At 34.7% G+C, this 20083-nt stretch overlaps 1 protein-coding gene across 12 annotated transcripts in view; it reads left to right on the top strand.

Annotated features, from left to right (window-relative positions):
* LOC106877289 (liprin-beta-1) overlaps positions 1-20083 on the top strand; it is a 370011-nt gene that overhangs the window by 123930 nt on the left and 225998 nt on the right. For all 12 annotated transcript variants that reach the window (XM_052969202.1, XM_052969201.1, XM_052969204.1 and 9 more), the window contains one exon: positions 17104-17295. In XM_052969202.1, coding sequence (XP_052825162.1) covers positions 17104-17295 — 192 coding nt within the window. The remainder of the gene's footprint in view (positions 1-17103; positions 17296-20083) is intronic.

The following is a 20083-nucleotide window of genomic DNA, read 5'->3' as shown; positions in this document are numbered from 1 at the left end:
ATAAGGTGAGTGATGTCATGTAAGTGGCTACAGGGACTTGTCAGAAGTATTGGGATCTGACATTATGTAAGCAGAAGGACTACCAGCTTGGGCCTCTTTTCCCTGCAACTGTTGTTTAGAACAGACATAGTTGCTGTGTGAGGTCAGTGTATTTGCCATTAGGTTCTGGCCAGAAGTTTGGCAGGTAGGGCTCTCATGAATATATCCCTTCTGGACAAGATCGATAATAGAAGAGGACCTGCAAAGTAGTTGTCGTATGCTTTTTCCCTTGCAAGAGGGTTCCCGTAGGTTAACTTGCTTATGTTACACCTCATAAGATGAAATATTCAGTGGCGCCATAATTGTCCCAGAATATAGAAAACATTAAGAAAGGGTAAAGAATATTCTAGAATTTTATTTTATTCTCAATCCATTGATGCCAATCTTGATTCTCATTTTTATATTTTGCTATTATCTTCTATTATCTCCTTTTTTCCCTTAACATCACTAAGGCTAGATAGGGTACTGATCTCAGAAGGATCAAGACAAGTGATTTTCTATGGACTTTCCATTCTTCAAGAGAATCACATCAAAGAGGTAAATGAGAGTAAAGAAAGGAAATATGCTGGGGCTAGCAGAGTTATGCTAGATCAATGAATGGTAAGCAAGGTGCAGTCCTATTGAGGTGATAGGCAGAGTATTTGCAGGCCAGTCCCTCTGTAGAACTTACATCATTGGGGCCAGTGGGCAGAGGGTCATCAGGTTGGTTGTGGAGGCAGCAGAATTGCCTGAAGGTGGCTGTGGACGACAAGTTGTGAGCCATGGGATGGGTAGTGCGAACTGGATACAAGCGGAGGTTTGATTGACCCCAGTTGAGTCGCGTCAGTGAGGGTGTCTGATATTGAAAGACCCCAAAACACCTAATAATCCCAGGAAACATTATTGATGATGTGTCCATGGGCACCACAAGACGAAGTATGGAAAAACTATAAGCTTCTGAATTTGTTTTATATATAAAATATAAATTTTGTTACTTTGCAAAAGAAACAATCACATAATTTCTAATATGTTGTGTACATTCAAACAATCAACGTCATATTACATACAAGAACGCATAGTGTTTCCAATAAGTTCTATATTAAATAATAGCTTGGTAGGTTGATATTTAATGACATTTTAAAATTATATTGTAATTTGTGCTATAGTAGTTATGAGATAAAAGATTTTATACTGATTACACATTTCTGCACAGCCAACAAAGTTCTAAATGCCATAATCAAGTAAATTAATATTGTACATATTTCCATTTTTATTTCTTCTTGCCAACATTTTGTATGGATTATCTTTTAATTTTATAATATAATATAATAAATATTACTTTTTATTCTTCATACATGCAGATACATACATCATCCTCATCTTTATTTAATGTCCATGTTCCATACTGGCATGGGTAGGACTGTTTGACAGGATTTGATAGGTCCAGGGACTGCATTGCGCTCCACTGTCTGCTTTGGCATGGTTTCTATGACTGGATGCCCTTCCTAACAGCAACCACTTTGCATCATGTATTGGGTGCTTTTTTTTTGTGTCACCAGTACTAGTGAGGTCACAATGCAGCTTGCAAAATCATGAAACCCAATGGACGGGGCGGCTTTATGCTAGGAGACAAGGGTTAAGGTACAAGTGGAGGTGAGGCAGAGAGGGTTGTTGTAGAGGAGCTACATGGCTATTCACATTTATACAAATATACACACTTACACATACACACATACGTGCAGCAGATAGACACTCGTGAATCTAGGAAGAATAGTTTTCATTCATAAAGTCATAGTCTAAGCTACCTGTTAAGTCAATGTGTATCAGTGTTTAAATATCTTGCTTAGATGAACTAAAATTGTACTGCCTAAGTTCATGAGTACCTATCTGCTGTGTGTGTGTGCATGTGCGTGCGTGCATGTATATATGCATACATACACGTCTTGTGCAGTCTTATACTCATGAGTTTGTTATTACAAATATTATGTTGTAGTGTAACATATGTCTACTTGACCTATTGCATAGTCATCTGAAAACGTAGGATCGATCTACTGATCCAGCACCCCAAAAAGGCAAATGTAAGTCGACTGATATAGTTATTTTGATCAACATGCCCTTTGCATTATTATTGTTAGGGAATAATTCCTCATTTTTTGAATTTCAAAAAATACGTAATCATCATCATCATCACCATTTAATGTTTGTTTTCCATGCTGGTATGGGTTGGACAGGTTGACTGGAGCTGGCAAGCTTGAAATCTGCACCAGGTTCCAGTTGTCTGTTTTGGCATGGTTTTTATTGGTGGATATCCTTCCTAATGCCAACCACTTTACAGAGTGTATTGGGTGCATTTTATGTGACACCAGCACAGGTGCTTTTTATGCGGCACTCGAGAGTTACTATAATGAAGGCCCTTCAAATTGTTAGTCACTGTATTCTACACCTAGAAAAGGTGCATTACTTTGCTTGGCCCCCATATTCTACCTATCAGCTACTTGTTTATTAGATACAGAGTAGAAAAAAAATCCCCCCCCCCAAAAAAAATTACAAGTATCAGAACTTGTAATTGAATAAGAATCAATCTCACTCATGTTATTTGGAGTAATAGCTTTAATAGAATGAATGAAAATTATCTACGTGTTGATCCAGTTTAAATAATTTTTCAATACTCAAGGCAAATACAAGCACCTAAAATGCGGTTCTACTGAAAGATCTCTGAAGTGATATTACTTGGTAGGATGTGTAGCTTGGAGATCAGGGGGTCTTTCGAGGTTAAGCTGCTACTTCTTGGTATTGAGAGGTCACAATTCCAGTACTTCAGATATGTAATTTTAAAAAAGAAAATGGGGACCAAAAAAAAAAGAAAAATGCATGTGTAACATTTAACATAATACATATATTTTATGTATTTGTCAGTAGCATTGAATAAATATATAAATAAAATATATATTTGCCCTTACAATGACTGTTATAAGCATGTGTTGATCATGCTTTTATATGAAGAGCCATAAATACATAACATTTTATTTATAATAGCCTTAAGTCCAGTCTTGTAAAGAAGAGAAAATTTTATTGTATGTGCTCTAGTCATTGTATTGTGGATGTGTGCAACATTACACACTTTGTGCTCATTAAAAACTTTTAATTTAATTAAGTATGATATTGAATGGGAAATAAGTATTGATGTTTAATGCAGGAGACATTTAAAAGCTAACTATAAATATACATGCTGCAATTGGCTCTATTATTAATATTTTATTAAGTCTGACAAGCTAAAAATATGTTAGTTTACTTGATTTTTAATTTTTGAATTCTTTGTAATAAAAGCTGAATATATTTGTGTTAGATTAAAGATGAGCATATATGTATCATAAAAACCAAAAGCGTATTTTACATGTAAAATATTAATACGGAGTACAATATTAATATGTATGGATGAAATATAAAACATGAATACTTGTACATGAAACAGTACTGCAGTAATGATTAATAAGGAGCTTATGTAGATCTTTAGGATGCAAATAAAGAAGAAAATAAAAGAAAATAGGTTAGTCATTTTTTTAAAATAAGGCTTATAATAGGCTTCATGTGTGCAATGTATCTATGAGTCAAACTATGGAAATATTGCTTCTCCCATGAAGACATGCTCACCTTGAATTCATAATTATTGTACAACAGAATGTAAGGGGTTTCCCATTCTAAATATAACCTCAGCTAAGTTACAGGGCTGAGTTTATTACAATAGCATGTTTCTTTACTTCATAATCTTTCAGTATTTCTTTAGTATGTTACACATGTGAAATATATGTACCTGTATAGTTTGGCATTAATGTAAAGTGTAGATTTTTATCATTAAGGTATTATTATTACTTGCGCAGGCAGAGCTATTATTGGGGAGGGGGTGTAATAACAATTGATATATGATAGGGATATAATTGTGGAACTTTGTAATTAACATTTTTGATTAAAAAAAAATTTTGTTTAATTTTTAGCTGTTTAAATGGAAAATAAAGCTGAAATTATTCGTGGTTCTGTAAATAACTAGAATTGTGAAATGAAAGTGTGTGAAAAGGTAGCTTTCAGGAACCTGATATTACCATATGTCTGCATGTAAGATTTCTTATTTTAAGCTTAGGATTTCACCTGCCTTCTTCACTGAAGGCTGTTCACTACAAGCTGGTTGGAGAGTCAGAAATAACTTACATGGATCTGGTGGGACTACCACTACTTTTCTATAAGTTAGCAGAATTTTTGTTGTTGTTACCGCTACTGTCATTTTATCATTTCCTACGTAGTAAGAATGATAGTTACTACAATACCATACTCATTTGTACCTACTTATTCTCAATGCAAAACAAATGTATGCTAAAATGATAAAATAAGCATTTCACTAAATGACATAAAATCAAGGTTAATAGCAAAGTTTAGTTTTAACTTGAGAAAGAAAATAATTAGTGGCTGCAGCTGCTGGTACTGGTTAGAGATGATGGCATATAACATGCATGGAGAAATCCGTTTGACTGTTACCATGGAAGCATCAACACCAGCTGAAGTGGTAAGTGAAAATGAAAACCAAGATAATCATGCAGCCCTTCTAAGGGGACAGCAATCATTAAATGAAAGGGTGACCTTTTTTTTTTTATTTGATATTAATATTCATTGTGAGGATATCTAGATTACATTTATTAATTAAAACAAAGGTTTACAATAGCTTGAGCTAAATTGCATATTTCATTGGAACTTAGAGCTAATTAAGGTGGTCACCGTGTAGAAATATTTCTTTCTGACTTTTATGCATACACAAGGAATAATTCTTTAAAATTCTATCTATTTTCACATGTGCATTTAATATGTAAAAACTAGTTTATTTTGAATTAGCTTAATAATAAATTAAGAAGTAAATTAAAATATTAACTATTTTATTAAGAAGTCAGTAACATAGAAAAAAAATGGGGGTTTTGAAAGAATTGCAGTATGTTGTGATCTGACCAGGCTAAAATACATGGAATATAAATAAATGTATTTTTTCATAACTGTGTTTATTTAACAACTATTAATCTTTTCCCCTACTTCCAAAAAAGTTTGTTAAACAATTACTCCATGAAATTCAAATATTGACTAGAATTATAAGACCAGTTTATATAATATGTATATTTATGTTATATATACATACATACATTTAATATATGTGTGTAATATCTTTTAATCATATGATATAATTGTCATTTTCATGAGCTAATCATTGATAGCTAGTCAGAAGTTTCTATGTATAAATATCAGATGTCAGCCTGAATTATCTTTAGTTTTGTTTACTTTTATTTTGAAGATATTGTGTCATTTATTGTAGATTTTCTTGAAACAAAATAGCATATTTCAGTAAGAATTCATAACTTAATGTGCTTCCCTGTATATCAAATACACCACATGTTTGTGGTAAAACATCTAGTTACACTTGTTTATTTGTTGTCAGTCATTGATGTTATGCTTATTTGTATAAGCAATGGTAAATATTGTTTTATATGCAGCCTCCACCCTATTTTAATGATGGTTATTTCTTTTATATATATATATATATATATATATGAGAGAGAGATACTTGCTTTACAACCATATGGTTTGGGAGCTTTGTCTCAGGGTGTAGCACCTTGGACAAGTGTCTTCTATTATAGCCCTGGGTGGACTTGTTTGTTGGAAACTATGTTTGAGCTTGTATATATTTATATGTGTGCATGTTTGTTTTTGCTTCCACCCCAATCCTTTGACAACTAGAGTTGGTTTGTTTACATCCCTGTGGCAAAAGGGATTGATAAAATAAGTACCAAAATAAATATTGGAGTTGATTTGTTTGAGTAAAGCCCTTCAAGATGGTGCCAAAGCATGACTGTCGTCCAGTGACTGGAATGAGTAAAAGACACACTCTCTCTCTCTCTCTCTCTCTCTCAACTTAATCAAATAATGCTTTTATAATCAATTAGTCAATGCCAGCATTTGTCAAAATATAAGTTTAATACTTCTGTATAATGATGAATGAATGAATCTGCATTTTCCTTGTTATTTTCTGCCTGTTTCCCATGCTGCTATGGGTTAGGTGGGTCGTCAGCAGTCTATGTTAGGTCTTATTCAGAGTCACTACCCTCCAGATAGCTTGGCAGACCGTTTTTCACTTGAACATTTTAATTTTTTGGCTTCTTTATGTGGCAGGGCACCCTCCCTAACACAAACCCCTTTACAACATTTAATGGGTACATTTCATTATGGCACCAGCACAAGAGGGGTAGTCATATCTACAACAAAACTAAAGGTTCCTCTTGACCTGACCTTCTGATTTGAAAAAATAATCCTGGAGTTGAATTTAGATATGGTTTATATTGTTTTATTTTACTTGTTTCATTCATTGGACTGTGCCCATGTTGGTGCATTGCTTTAAATGGTTTTAGTCAATCTGGTAATTATTCTTGTGGTCTCTTATCAAACTCTTAAGTTATGGGCCATAAACAAACTAACACAGGTTGTCAAGCAGTGGGGGTGAGTTGACAAACACAAAGACATACTTATTTTAGCCTTGGTGTGTGTGTCTGTCTGTCTGTATTTGTGTTTGTCCCACACCACCACTTGACAACCATTGTTGGTTTGTTAACTTAGCAGTCTGGCAAAAAAGACTGATGGAATAAGTACCAAACTTAAAATAACTACTGGGGTTGATTTGTTTGACTAACTCACCTCAGTGCACTGCTTCGGCATGGCTGCAGTCTAATGACTTAAACAAGTAAAATATAAAAGCTATTCTCAGAAAGCAATTGAAATTAGAGTCCATGTCTTTCTTAAATGATAAACTACATTGGTAAAACAAACAATTTACTAAGCTGTTTTTTCCCTTAAACTTCTATTTAGGTCATCTAAGGAACTTGGCTATGGTTTCAGATGAACTACAACATTATACCATAGAATCTAGATTATGCCTGCTCAGAATATCAAGTACACCTATCTATTGTACTCTTAATTCACTGCTTGTCTATTTGAGGTCTTGTTCCATTTCCTGTACATTGGTTTCTGTAACACTGACTTCCTAACTACATACACTGCTTACAGCTAATTTTCTTTTGTTTTTGAATAGTTACCTACCTACCGAACATTATTTACCTGCAGGCCCTTTAACTTACCCTATTATGTTTGTTTTTTCTCAAGTTTCAAGGTTTATCTCTCTCACTGTAAGAAATATTTATCTGCATATGTGTGAGCTTTTCATGATATTAAGTTTTAAATTACTTTAAAATTTCAAGTATTAGGAAGACAAGAACTGCCTTTTCCTCTAGCACACCAATCTGCTACCTAAATCTATCATTTATATTTGTTTCTTTTCCTAAACCTTTTGAGATGTAAAATAACCTCAAAAACCTCAATTTTATACCCATGGGACAATTATAAAGTCTCTAAGCAGATTATTGAATGCAAGATACAGTTTCTTACTTCAAGAAAAGAATTTTCACCTGTAAGATGCTGTGTTAGAAATGCAACACCAGTGTTCTGACACCAAAGCTCAACTGTATGGGAGCCAATGAGGAAATCTCTTAGTGTTGCTTCACCTGCTAGAAATTGTAGTCAAATCTCTCTCAAATCACACTCTCTGAAGAGAAGTAGCTTACTTCTCAACTTTGTGGTTTTGGGTTCAGTCCAATTCTGTGGTTTAGCAGTTTGACAAAAGAGATCAATAGAATTAAGTACCAGGCTTGAAATAAGTACTGAGGTGATTTGTTTGACTCTCCTGACAAGGTGGTGCTCCAGCATGGCCACAAACCAATGACTGAAAAAAAAAAAGAATACAAGAGTAAAAAGTGACCCAGCATGGCCACAGCTGAAACTAGTAAAAATAAATAAAACTTCCTAAACTATATAAAATATGTATTTAGACTTAAAACTCTTTACTTAGTTAATCCAATAACTAACTGATCCATATCTTTTTATCTTTTACTTGTTTCAGTCAATGGACTGTGGCCATGCTGGTGCACTGCCTTGAAGGGGTTAGTTGAACAAATCCACACTCTGGTACTTATGTCAGTCTCTTGCCAAACTGCTAAGTCAACCCACTAAGTTACAGGGTCATAAGTAAAACAACACTAGTTGGCAAGTGGTGGTGAGGGACACAACATATACACTCACACACATGTATGTATGTATATATATATATATATATATATATATATATATATATATATATATATATATGTATGTATGTATAAATACACGCACACACATATAAATGATGAGCTTATTTCAGTTACCTTCTTTCATATCCACTCACAAGCTATTGCTTGACCTGGGTTCGTAGATAACACTTGAAGTTAGTTACTTTGTATAAGTACTGCTCCTGATAGGTTTACTACATATGAGATCATTTTGAAATGAAAACTAAATCTTGTAAGTCTTGTTGTCCTCATTTTAGTTCATTACTTCACTCATAGATTTATAATTTGATTACAGTTTGAAATATAAGGACATATAATACTAACAAATACAGATTCAGTTGTTAATACACTAGCTTATAAGTACCTAAATGCAAACATTTCAACAAGCTTTTTGTTATTCTTCTATGCTTGGTGCATTTCCTGCTGCCTTACTCATGCTTCTTAACATGAACATATTGTAATCTTAAAAGTGTAGTGGAATTGTCAGTGTTGGGAAAAGTATTCAGCAATATAATTCTCTTTCTCTAACAACTGAACACAGTCTCAGAAATTTACACAAATATCTTGTGACAGTATAAAAAAAAAATTCAATTTTAAATGATTAAGATAAGAAGAACATTAGCTGTGAAGGGAAGATGCAGACTACTGATTGCAGGGTTATTTAGTCCAAACTTTCCTGAAGCTATTGTCATCTGCTAAAAGTATGGCAATTACTCTGCTTATCTCAGTAGGCTGTCTAAAAATAATGATATCTCATTTAGCGTACTTAAGAAATTTGCTTTCCAATCTTGTGGTCTTGGGTTCAATCCCACTGGATGACATCTTGGTTAATTGTCTTCTAGTGTAGCCCCAAGTGGACCAAAGACTTGTAGGTAGATAGAAACTGAAAAAAAGCCCTTCGTATATATGAATGTATGTGCTTGTACACTTGTGTTTTTTTTTGTACCTTGAAGGCACATGGCTCAGTGGTTAGAGCGTTGGGCTTAAAATCTTGAGTTAGTGAATTTGGTTACTGAACTTGTTTGTGTGTTGTGTTCTTGAGCAAGACACTTTATTTCACATTCCTCCAGTTCACTCAGCTGTAGAAATAAGTTGTAACGTCACTGGTGCCAAGCTGTATCAGTCTTTGCCTTTCCCTTGGATAACATCGGTGGCGTAGAGAGGGGAGGCTGGAATGCATGGGCGATTGCTGGTCTTTCATAAACAACCTTGCTTGAGCTTGTAGATTGGAGGGCAATTTTCTAGGTGCAATCCCATGGTCATTCATGACCGAAAAAGGGGGGAAGGGAGTCCTATGTCTAGACATCATATGATGGTTGTAAATGAGTATCATTGTCATACTGGCAAGATTGTTTATTTCCAGTCTTCTGTGAAAAACGCATTTGGTCAGGAGGAAACATCCCTTGCTTGGAAGCAAGTGAGGGTTGGCTGCAGGAAGGTCATCCAGCTGTAGAGAATCTGCTTCAACAAATTCTATGTGACTTAAGCAAGGATATTAAATGGATATTAAATGATGATGAGTAGATATAGTTCTTAATCTTCAATCTGTCTTGTATGCCATGTAACCTGGGATAAGTGATTGAGAATATAATCCTCTCTGAACTGGATGCTAGTCTGTCTCAGGGTTAATCCCTAGCTGTTTTATGAAAGCAAAAATCGTTTTAAACATTAACATTCCGTTATTTGCTATAGTCGCATGTGTTTTATAGTTCTTCAAAATCAGGCATATATATAAATGTACAACTCTTTGTTTTCAGACTGTTTATCTCGGTGTTCATGCTAATCTGTAAGGCTGATGTTATAACATTTATCTGTAGCCTGCTAATATATAACAGGTGGATGCTATAAAGTTAGATTTGGCTTGAGGCATTATTGACCAAACTTAACTCGATAACAATATTCTTTCCTACTCACAAGGCATTGGTCAGCCCAGGGCTATAACAGAAGACACTTGCCCTAGGTGCTTCACTGCAAGGCAGAACCCAAAACCACATCGGTACAAAGCAAACTTCTTAACCACACAGCCATGCCTATGTGGTTAAAAATAAAGAAGAGAAGGTTATGGCTGGAAGGTCTTTGACCATAAGTCTTCTTTGTCAAGGCTGACCTTGAACTAAACTACAGCAACAATACAATGGTAGGTGCTATCATTATGAGTACAAATAACTTCAGTTGCCCAAATATTATATTTTTTAATATAAAACTCTTTATCTTTATATTAGTTGTCTACTTAATATTCACCTGAAATAATTTGCTTTTTTATATTCTTAATAATTAATATGTTCCAGTAGATTTGAACACAGATAGGCTAATCACTGTTGTGTTTGTCACAGGGGAACAGCTTCTTTATGATGACTAAATGTTCATGACACACTCAGTTCATTAGTACAAATACATTTATCCTTAATACAGCATATTAAGAATAAATATAAGAATCATTGTCTGGAATCTTTCTGTTCACTATGCATATAACAGTTTATAATTCTCTTTATTTATATAAAATACAGTTTAACAAACTGACATGGGGTACATCTATTCTACCATTCATACAAAGGGTTCACTATCGACCGACCTATACGTATAGGGATGTTCAGAGAATGCTGTTGTAAATTTATTCAACCTTTCAGTCTGTTGCATGTGTTTGTTGTCAATAAGACTGACATGATATATAAATAAAGCAAGTAGACTGGTGACCTGTTGAGAATCTCTCTTTGTTCTTTTTTCTCTTCCAGATAAAACTAGAAGCTAACGTTTCTGATAATATTATTTTCTATAAATAATCTTCTAGGCAATGAAGAAACGAAAATGATAGCAAGGATGATTACTCTAATCAATGTTGATTCTTGCACAATGTATTGTGTTTCTTAAATATTTATGAGATTTTAAGCTGTGAAGATTACATTTAAATCTGAAATCTAAGCAAAACTCCAAGAATTGAAATTTTACAATAACTTTTCATAGGCACAGGCGTGATTGTGTGGTAAGATGTTTGCTTTCAGATGACATGGTTTTGGGGTCAGTTCCACTGCATGGCACCTTGACCAAGTATCTTTTAATACCTTGTAAGTGGATATGGTTGTTGTTGTTGGCACTCCGTCGCTTACGACGTCGAGGGTTCCAGTTGATCCGATCAACGGAACAGCCTGCTTGTGAAATTAACGTGCAAGTGGCTGAGCACTCCACAGACACGTGTACCCTTAACGTAGTTCTCGGGGATATTCAGCGTGACACAGTGTGACAAGGCTGACCCTTTGAATTACAGGCACAACAGAAACAGGAAGTAAGAGTGAGAGAAAGTTGTGGTGAAAGAGTACAGCAGGGTTTGCCACCATCCCCTGCCAGACTCTTGGAGCTTTAGGTGTTTTCGCTCAATAAACACTCACTATGCCCGGTCTGGGAATTGAAACCGCGAGTCCGATGCCCTAACCACTGGGCCATTGCGCCTCCACTAGTGGATATGGTAGACAGAAAATAAAAAGAAGTCCATTGTGTATGTGTGTGTGTGTTTTACTGACTCCTTGTCTAGACTTCAGGTGGTAGTTGTAACAGAGTGCCACCATCATACAAATAGTGTCTTTCATTTCCAATCTTCTGTGAAAACATGTCTGGTTATGTGGAAATATTACCAGTAATACCGGTATTATCAGGTGAGGGTTAGTGGCAGAAAGGGCACATGATCATAGAAAATCTGCCGATGCCCTTCCTAATGCCAACCACTCCAAGAGTGTAGTAGGTGCTCTTTTACTCACATGCACTCACACATGTGTTCTGATGCAACAGATGCTATTTGTCAATACTAACTGGATCAATTAATACCACCAAGCGCACTGTGGCTAGTCTATTCATTTGTTGTTTCACAAATAGTTCACAGTATTAAGATGTCAAAACCAAAATAATTTATTTCGTTTGTAGGTGTATTGACTTACTTCTTACTTGTTTCAGTCATCGGACTCTGGTCATGGCCATATTAGAGCACCACCTTCAAACGTCAAACAGATCAAGCCCAGTACTTTTTTGTTTGTTTGTTTTTTGAAAGTCTGGTATTTATTGTCTCACTCACTTTTGTGGAACCGCTAAGTTACAAGGATGTAGTCAAACCAACACTGGTTGTTAAGCAATGGTTGGAAACAAACACATACACACACATGCACACATGATGGGTATCCACACAGATTCCATTTACCAAATCCACTCTCAAGGCTTTGGTCAGCCTGGGGCTATACTACAAGACACTTACCCAAAGTACCATGCAGTGAGATTGAACCCAAAATCACATGGTAGCAAAGCAAGCTTCTAAACCACACAACTGTGCCTGCACCTAATTTAGGAAAATTACTGCATTTATTTTTACAATTTAACAGAGTGTGTTACTTTTTTTAAAGCTTGCAACTTGTACAAGCTATTTTGGAACTAAAGAGAAAGAAGAAAATATAGCCCATGACGGTGGGTGAATTGGCAACATTCAATGCTTTAGTACATGCTCAGTTGACCAAAGATATTTTGTTAGTTGAGGAGATAGAAATAAACAGGATAATTTCATGATGCTTATTGGTGGAAGTAAGTGAGACAAGAAGGTTGTTGCTACTGTTATTGTTTAACCTGAGTTTGATTTACTAGAGCAAAACCTATGACTCACAGAGAAAATATATCAAACATAAAAGGAAACTCGAAGCCTACTCCTGGATATATTCCGTTTATCGGTCAAAGAGCACATGTTACACTCTGCTATGTAGAGAATCATTGCAAGTTTATAGTCAATTAAGCCTTGTTTGGTTTATGGTCAAAACCGTTTAACCCTTTAGCATTCAGATTACTCTATGAAATACAATGCTTATTTAATCTTGTAGCTTTGACATTTTGAAGATATAACTGTTTATTTTTATAACATTGCAGGGTAGGTGTGAGAGGCTGGATCTGTCCAGTTTGAACATAAAACAGGTGGAATATTTGGGTTGGTTTTAATGCTAAAGGGTTAAATCTTCATTGGTGGTTTGCAGTAGATGTTGGGTCAGTTAAATTTGATTGTGAAAAGTAGAGTTAAGTTTATTCCTATAGTTTACACTTGCTTTTTGCTGTTCGTTGTATTGAATATGTTAAGAAAATATGTAGTGAGGTAAAAATGAGATTTAGTCATTGATTAAATATTGTTTTGATTCTTTTGCCAAGGTTTGGAGAAAGGTCTGGACATGTTTCAGTTTAATATGATTTCTTTAGCAAATCATAGACTCAACTGTACTGTGTGTGTGTGTGTGTGTGTGTGTGTGTGTGTGTGTGTGTGTGTGTGTGTGTGTGTGTGTTTGAGCATGTGTGTGAATATGTGCATGCCTTTGTGTCTGTGTTTGTCCCTACCCTTCAAGCTTGACAACAAGTGTTAGGTTGTAAACATCCCCACAACTTAGCAGTTTGGCAAAAGAAACCGATAGAATAAGTACCTAAAGACATAAGAATTCAGGTGAATTTGTTCATCTAAACCTTTCAGGGCAATACCCTAGCATGGCTGCAGTCCAATGACTGAAATGCATAAAAGGAAAAAAAAAATTAAAAAAGATTAAAAAATCAAAGTGAATTAATTATAAATATGACATTTTATAGGATCATAATGTATATATGTCAGAACCCAGTTTGTTTCTGAATATCATTATTCATTATCTATATTTTACTTCATTTTATTTAATTTTTTTGTTTCTTCTTCTTATTATTATGGATAAGTGGAATAACCACTTAATCTTTTTAGGCTTTCATTCAAAACAGATATCTTGAGTATCTTATGCACTTAAAGATTTCTTGATACTAGATTTTTATGAAGAACACTCAAGTGGACAGTAATAAAACAATGCTAACATAAAACAGTTTCGATGTTAAGATTCAAATATAATCATTGATATTACTTTGTGTGCTTTATTCATTAATTATTTAACAAACTAGATTGTTCTGAATAAATGGTACATAGGCTTGGGTGTGGCATAGGCACAGGTATGGCTGTGTGGCAAGAACCTTGTTTTCTAACCACATGGTTCCAGGTTCAGTCCCACTGCCTGGCACATTGGGCAAGTGTCTTCTACTACATCTACTATAGTCTTGGGCTGACCAAAGCCAAGCCTTGTGAGTGGATTTGGTTGATGGAAACTGAAAGAAGCCCATCATGAAAGAAGCGCGTGTGTCTTTATGTCTGTGTTTGTCCCCCGCCACCACTTGACAACTGGTGTTGGTGTGTTTATGTCCCAGTAACTAACAGAATGACAAGCAGCATTGGATTGTTTCCATTCCCATAACTTGGCAGTTTGGCAAAAGAGACTAATAGAATAAGTACCAAAGTTACAAAAATATTATAAGTACTCAGGTGAATTTGTTCAACTAAACCCACCAAGGCCAGCCTCGAAAAGGACGAAAAGTAAAGTTGACTTTGGTGGGATTTGAACCTCGAACATAACGTGAAAAAGGAGTGCTCTTAAGGAAAATTATTTATTGAACCTGCAGTCTGTCTTTGTAAAACACTCAGCAGTATAGAAACTCTTGATGTGGAAGGTTTGAACTACAAATATTACATGTATCCTGTGTCTTTTATGTATGCGACATAATTTTATAAGTGATGTATATAAAATTATGCATCTAAAATTATACAGTTCAAAAACTGTATCTCTATTTATGAAATATCATTTACATGTTTTTTCTATAAATTTGCAAATTTGGCTTTAGGCTCCATTATACATCCATATGTGAGTATGCATTAAAAAAAAAATGAGCATTACTATTTTAAAGTGTTTATAATGTTTATTTTAATATTTTTATACATCTTAATGTAGCGTGTTTTTAAAAATATGGTATATTAATGTGTATTTCTAAAAGTTTAGAACTTATACTAGTTTAAAGTAAATTTCTCTCTCTCATGCACACACACACGCACACACACACACACACACACACACACCATTTTTGTAGATGAATCAGATTTGTTTTTCTCCCTACTTATAGACAGTAAACTGTTGGATGATGTATTATGCAAACACAAACTTGTATTTTGTATACATAAATTCAGATGGATTACACTTTCATTCTCTGTGTCTATTGGTGTGTGTTTTTGAAGGTGGGGGTGTGTATTTTGGTTGGTAATATTTTCTTTTGCTAACAGTACAAGCTATGGAATCATATCCATTTGAAACTGTAAGATCTTAGAGGAAGGGAATAGATTATATTTTGGACTATGTTTATGGAATTAACTACCTAGAGAGAATATACCATAACCTACAAGTGAATTTTTATGTTTACATCTTTCTACTACATATCATGATATTATAGGCTGTTAATGATTCTTGGTAACTATAAATAGCCAGAACTGGAGAATTATAGTGATGGATGTTTTGAAAGTAGCTTGGACTAAATGATTTCTGATGTTACCACGTGATGTTTTATGAGAGGGCGTGGTAGTCTGAATTATTAATGGCAAGAGATAGAAAAATGATTTAGTTTCACTTTCCATCAAATATTTCTCTAACAAACTCATTTCTTGTTATTTTTGTTTTTGTTTGCATGTTTTATTTATTTAAATAATAATGGAGCAGAATATCACAAATTGTTTTCTCTTCAAAATTAATTAAAGCTTTTCGTTTTTTAATTCATGAAAATATTATAGTTACAGGTATTGCTGTGTAGTTAAGAAGCTTGCTTCCCAACCACTTAGTTTTGGGCTCAGTTCCACTTCGTGGCACCTTAGGCAAGTATCTTCTACTGTAGCCTTATACTGACCGAAGCCTTGTGAGTGGATTTGGGAGATGGAAACTGAAAGAAACTCATCACACTCACACACCACACATGTCTGTGTCTGTTGGTATCTTGTCTTGATATCTTGTGATATCTTGATATCTTGTGATATCTTGATATCTTGTGAAGAAAACAAGAGTTGCCATCATACAAATGATGTCTATTATTTCCTTACATCTGTCAAGCCATGAGAAGATATTACCATATTTGGAAGTAAAATAAGTACCTATAATATACTATGTTGATTTGATAAATTGTGCATCATCATCATTATCATCATCATCATAATGTCCTCTTTTCCATGTTTGCATGGGTTGAATAGAATTTGTTGAGGCAGATTTTCTACAGTTTGATACCTTTCCTGTCACCAACCCTTACCTGTTTCTAAGTAAAGTAATATTTCCCCATGACCAGACATGTTTTTCATGGAAAATTGGAAACAAAGGACACTACTTGTATGATGCCTTGACTTCACATGAAGTCAAAGCAAGGAGACAGTAACACACACACACACAATAGGCTTCTTTCAGTTTCCATCTGCCTAATCTACTTATAAGGTTTTGGTCAGCCTGGAGCTATGGTAAATACCACTTGTTCAAGTTGCCACACAGTGAGACTGACCCAGAAACCATATGGTTGGTAAGCAAACCTCTTATAACATAACCATCCTATGCCTATGTATTGTACATATAGAGGAAACTGGTATTATACATTCTGTATATAAGATCAATATTATGGAATCTTAATATAATTGTGGCAATGAGTACGTCTAATATCTTATTTAATGACCCTCATCAAACAGTAGATAAATAAAGTTCGTTTAGGCTTTAGTAAATTATAAAAATTTCTGATTTCTTTACTGCCCACAAGAGGATACACACAGAGGGGACAAACAAGGACAGAGATATGGATTAAGTCGATTATATCAACCCCAGTGCGTAACTGGTACTTATTTAATCGACCCCGAATGGATGAAAGGCAAAGTCGACTTCGATGGAATTTGAACTCAGAACGTAAAGACAGATGAAATACCGCTAAGCATTTCGCCTGGCGTGCTAACGTTTCTGCCAGCTCACCACCTTATATTATAAAAATTATAAATTATGAATTATATTATAAAAATTTCTGTTTTCCTTTGTTTCAGGGTGGTGCTAATATCGGGGAGACATTTGAGGAGAAAATCACTCGCCTTGAGTCAGATAAACAAAACTTGTTGCTACAAATCGGTGTGCTTAAAGACCAGTTGGAGGCTAAAGGTGATAAAATCCGAGAGCTTGAGTTCAGTCTGGAAGACAAGAGATCTCGACTCTTCACAACAGAACAAATGCTACAAAATGTATGTATATAAAGTTTTATACTAACTTTTAGTGGCTAAATTTGTAAAACATGTACCGATAATTATTCCTAGGCATTCTTTATGCAAGTTATTGTAGAAATTTTATTTGAATGTCTCAATGACAACATTTATATGTATATATATATATATAAATGTGAAGGTGCATGGCTTAGTGGTTAGGGTGTTGCACTCACGACTGCGAGATCGTGGGTTTGATTCCCAGACCGGGCATTGAGTTGTGCCCTTGAGCAAAGCACTTCATTCCACATTGCTCTGCAATCATTTCATCAACTGACATGTGGCACACGGTGCACCTATACAGGTAATGTTCATATGATGGAGGAAGAGAGCTTATGTCTACACAAATATTTGATCACTATAAACAAATCATCTGTGTGGTTGTTCCGCAAGAAATTGTTGAACCCTCATACATTGTCTAATAACAGGAGAGTCCATGATATATATATATATAGTAATAACAATAATAATCTTTGGATGAAATTTATAAACATTTTAATGCATCACTACATGTGTTTCCACAGGTCACATGTTTCTTAAGATCACACTCCATATTCCTGGGATGATTTCAGTGCAGCCCATAGTTTCCATGGACATCGGGTAGATCATGTTCATGCATTCATTTTTTCAGGCAAAATAACATTGATGGATGTTTAATTGAGGGTTGTTTACCAACTTTGACCAATGAGAAGGTTGATTGGGGTATGTAGGCTTTTCTGTGTGTATTTGGTGGGGGTTGGGTTGGAAAGGAATGGTTGTTATAAGGAAATGGAGGTGTGTGTGGTGATGTTGGATTTATTTTGCTATTTGAGTATGCGTATGTACCACCAATAGAGCATATGGTGGTTGGGTGAAGTTTGCAATGATCTACCAGTAGTATATGTGGTGGTTTATGTGTTAATTACCTTTTCTTTCACTGAACTGCTAAAATTATACACTAACATTCCATGCTTTGAGTGTTTGTGTGTTTATTTTTCACTTTCCTGATTCTGGATAGTTTCCATTTATGAAATTAGTCTTGATGTAATGTGTTTGCCTCACACTCAATCCAGATTAGGAGCAGGTATGGCTGTATGGTTAAGAAGATTAGTTTGTGACTACAAACTTTTAGGTTCAGTCCCACTGCACAGCACCTTGGGAAAGTGTCTTCGACAATAGCCCCAGGCTGACTGTTTCCTTGTGTAGGAATTTGGAAGCCAAAAACTGTGAGGAAGCCCATTGAATGTATATATTGTGTTTGTTACCACCACTGCAGGAAAACATACCAACTGGATAAATACCAGACTTTAAAAAATAAGCACCAAGGGTCTATTTGTTCAACTAATCCTTTCAAGGTAGTGCCCCAGTATGGTCGCAATTCAATGACTGAAAAAAGTGAAGAGATAAAGAGATGTGTGAATATTTTAATATTACTTCGACATCCCAGATTTTGCTACACTTTATAAAGTTACTTGTATGTCTCATCATAGTTCGGCAGTTTGTTTGGCCGTTTCATCAACACTCAGTAAGTGATATATTGAAGTTTCGTATTGGAATTTGATCTATTGAAAATGATTTTTTCCATAAATATAATGACTCAATCTGATCCAACAAAAAGCTCTATTTGAAGATGAAATTTGATTGAGATTTGCTTAGCAAGGGAAATAATATATACATGTATTTCAAGAATTATTTCCCTTAGTTAAAAAAATCTTTTACGAAACACCACTAAAAAAATCTTTTATTTATTTATTTCAAGAGGTAACTATGCTATTTTGGTTTTTAGATCACTGAAAGTGAATGTATAAGCAAGAATATTGGTCCTCGTCCCCAGTTAGCAAACTCTAGACCTCACCACCCAAAATCATGAGACACTTCCGTCCATCTCTCCAGTTTTTGTCACTGTCTCCTCAGATATTGCCACTATCACTTCATCTATTTATGTATTTTCTTTTTTTATTAAGGATTGTATTCTTATCCGTCAGTCATGTTTACGCTACAATCTGTTATAACTGAAACCAAACATTAACTATGCCACCTTCTCATATTACTATTATCTTGTCGAAAATTGCTTTACAAAAAATCAGCACATTATCCCTTCTCTTCTGTGCAGTAATTTAGAAGCTATAAAATTATTGCTGGCATTTATTTTATGAACTATAAAGTGAGGAAGAGCAAAACTGTCTTAATTATTTGAAAGCAGGACAAAGGCGTGTGTGTGCATGTGCACGTGCAAGTTTGTGTTTCAAATTTCGACACTAGGCTAGCAATGTTGAGTGTATGTGTAGATGATCTTTAATTCATAATCTAGGTTGGTACAGAACCAATATACATTCTATAAATTGTTTCGGAGTCTAATTAATTCCAAAGACAAAAACGAAAAACTCTTCTTGAAATAAAAATTAGATTCTTCATCAGTAACTACATACTGGTATGAATAATTACGACCAACAAAAATATACAAAGATCTTTCATAGCCCAGACGGGAAGAACAAATAATAATTATTAACTACAGGGTGTTCAAAAAGTCTCTCCGCAGTAAGTATTTTAGTGCAAAATAAATATTTACAAGATGGTATAAGACTCCAAAAGAATATATTAGACTTTACAAGACTTTAAAAAACTTTATAAGAGGCGTTGAAAGTGTCGTCCTTCATTTTCAATACATAAGTTGACTCTTCTACACATGTTTTGAAATACATCATGGGTGAAAAAATTCACTGTGGAAAGACTTTTCGAACACCCTGTGTGTGTGTGTGTGTGTGTATATATATATATATATATATATATA

Source organism: Octopus bimaculoides, chromosome 7 (assembly GCF_001194135.2).
Source record: "Octopus bimaculoides isolate UCB-OBI-ISO-001 chromosome 7, ASM119413v2, whole genome shotgun sequence".
NCBI lineage: Eukaryota > Metazoa > Mollusca > Cephalopoda > Octopoda > Octopodidae > Octopus > Octopus bimaculoides.
The sequence above is the reverse complement of the archived record's forward strand: the minus strand, read 5'-3'. Positions and strand labels throughout refer to the sequence as shown.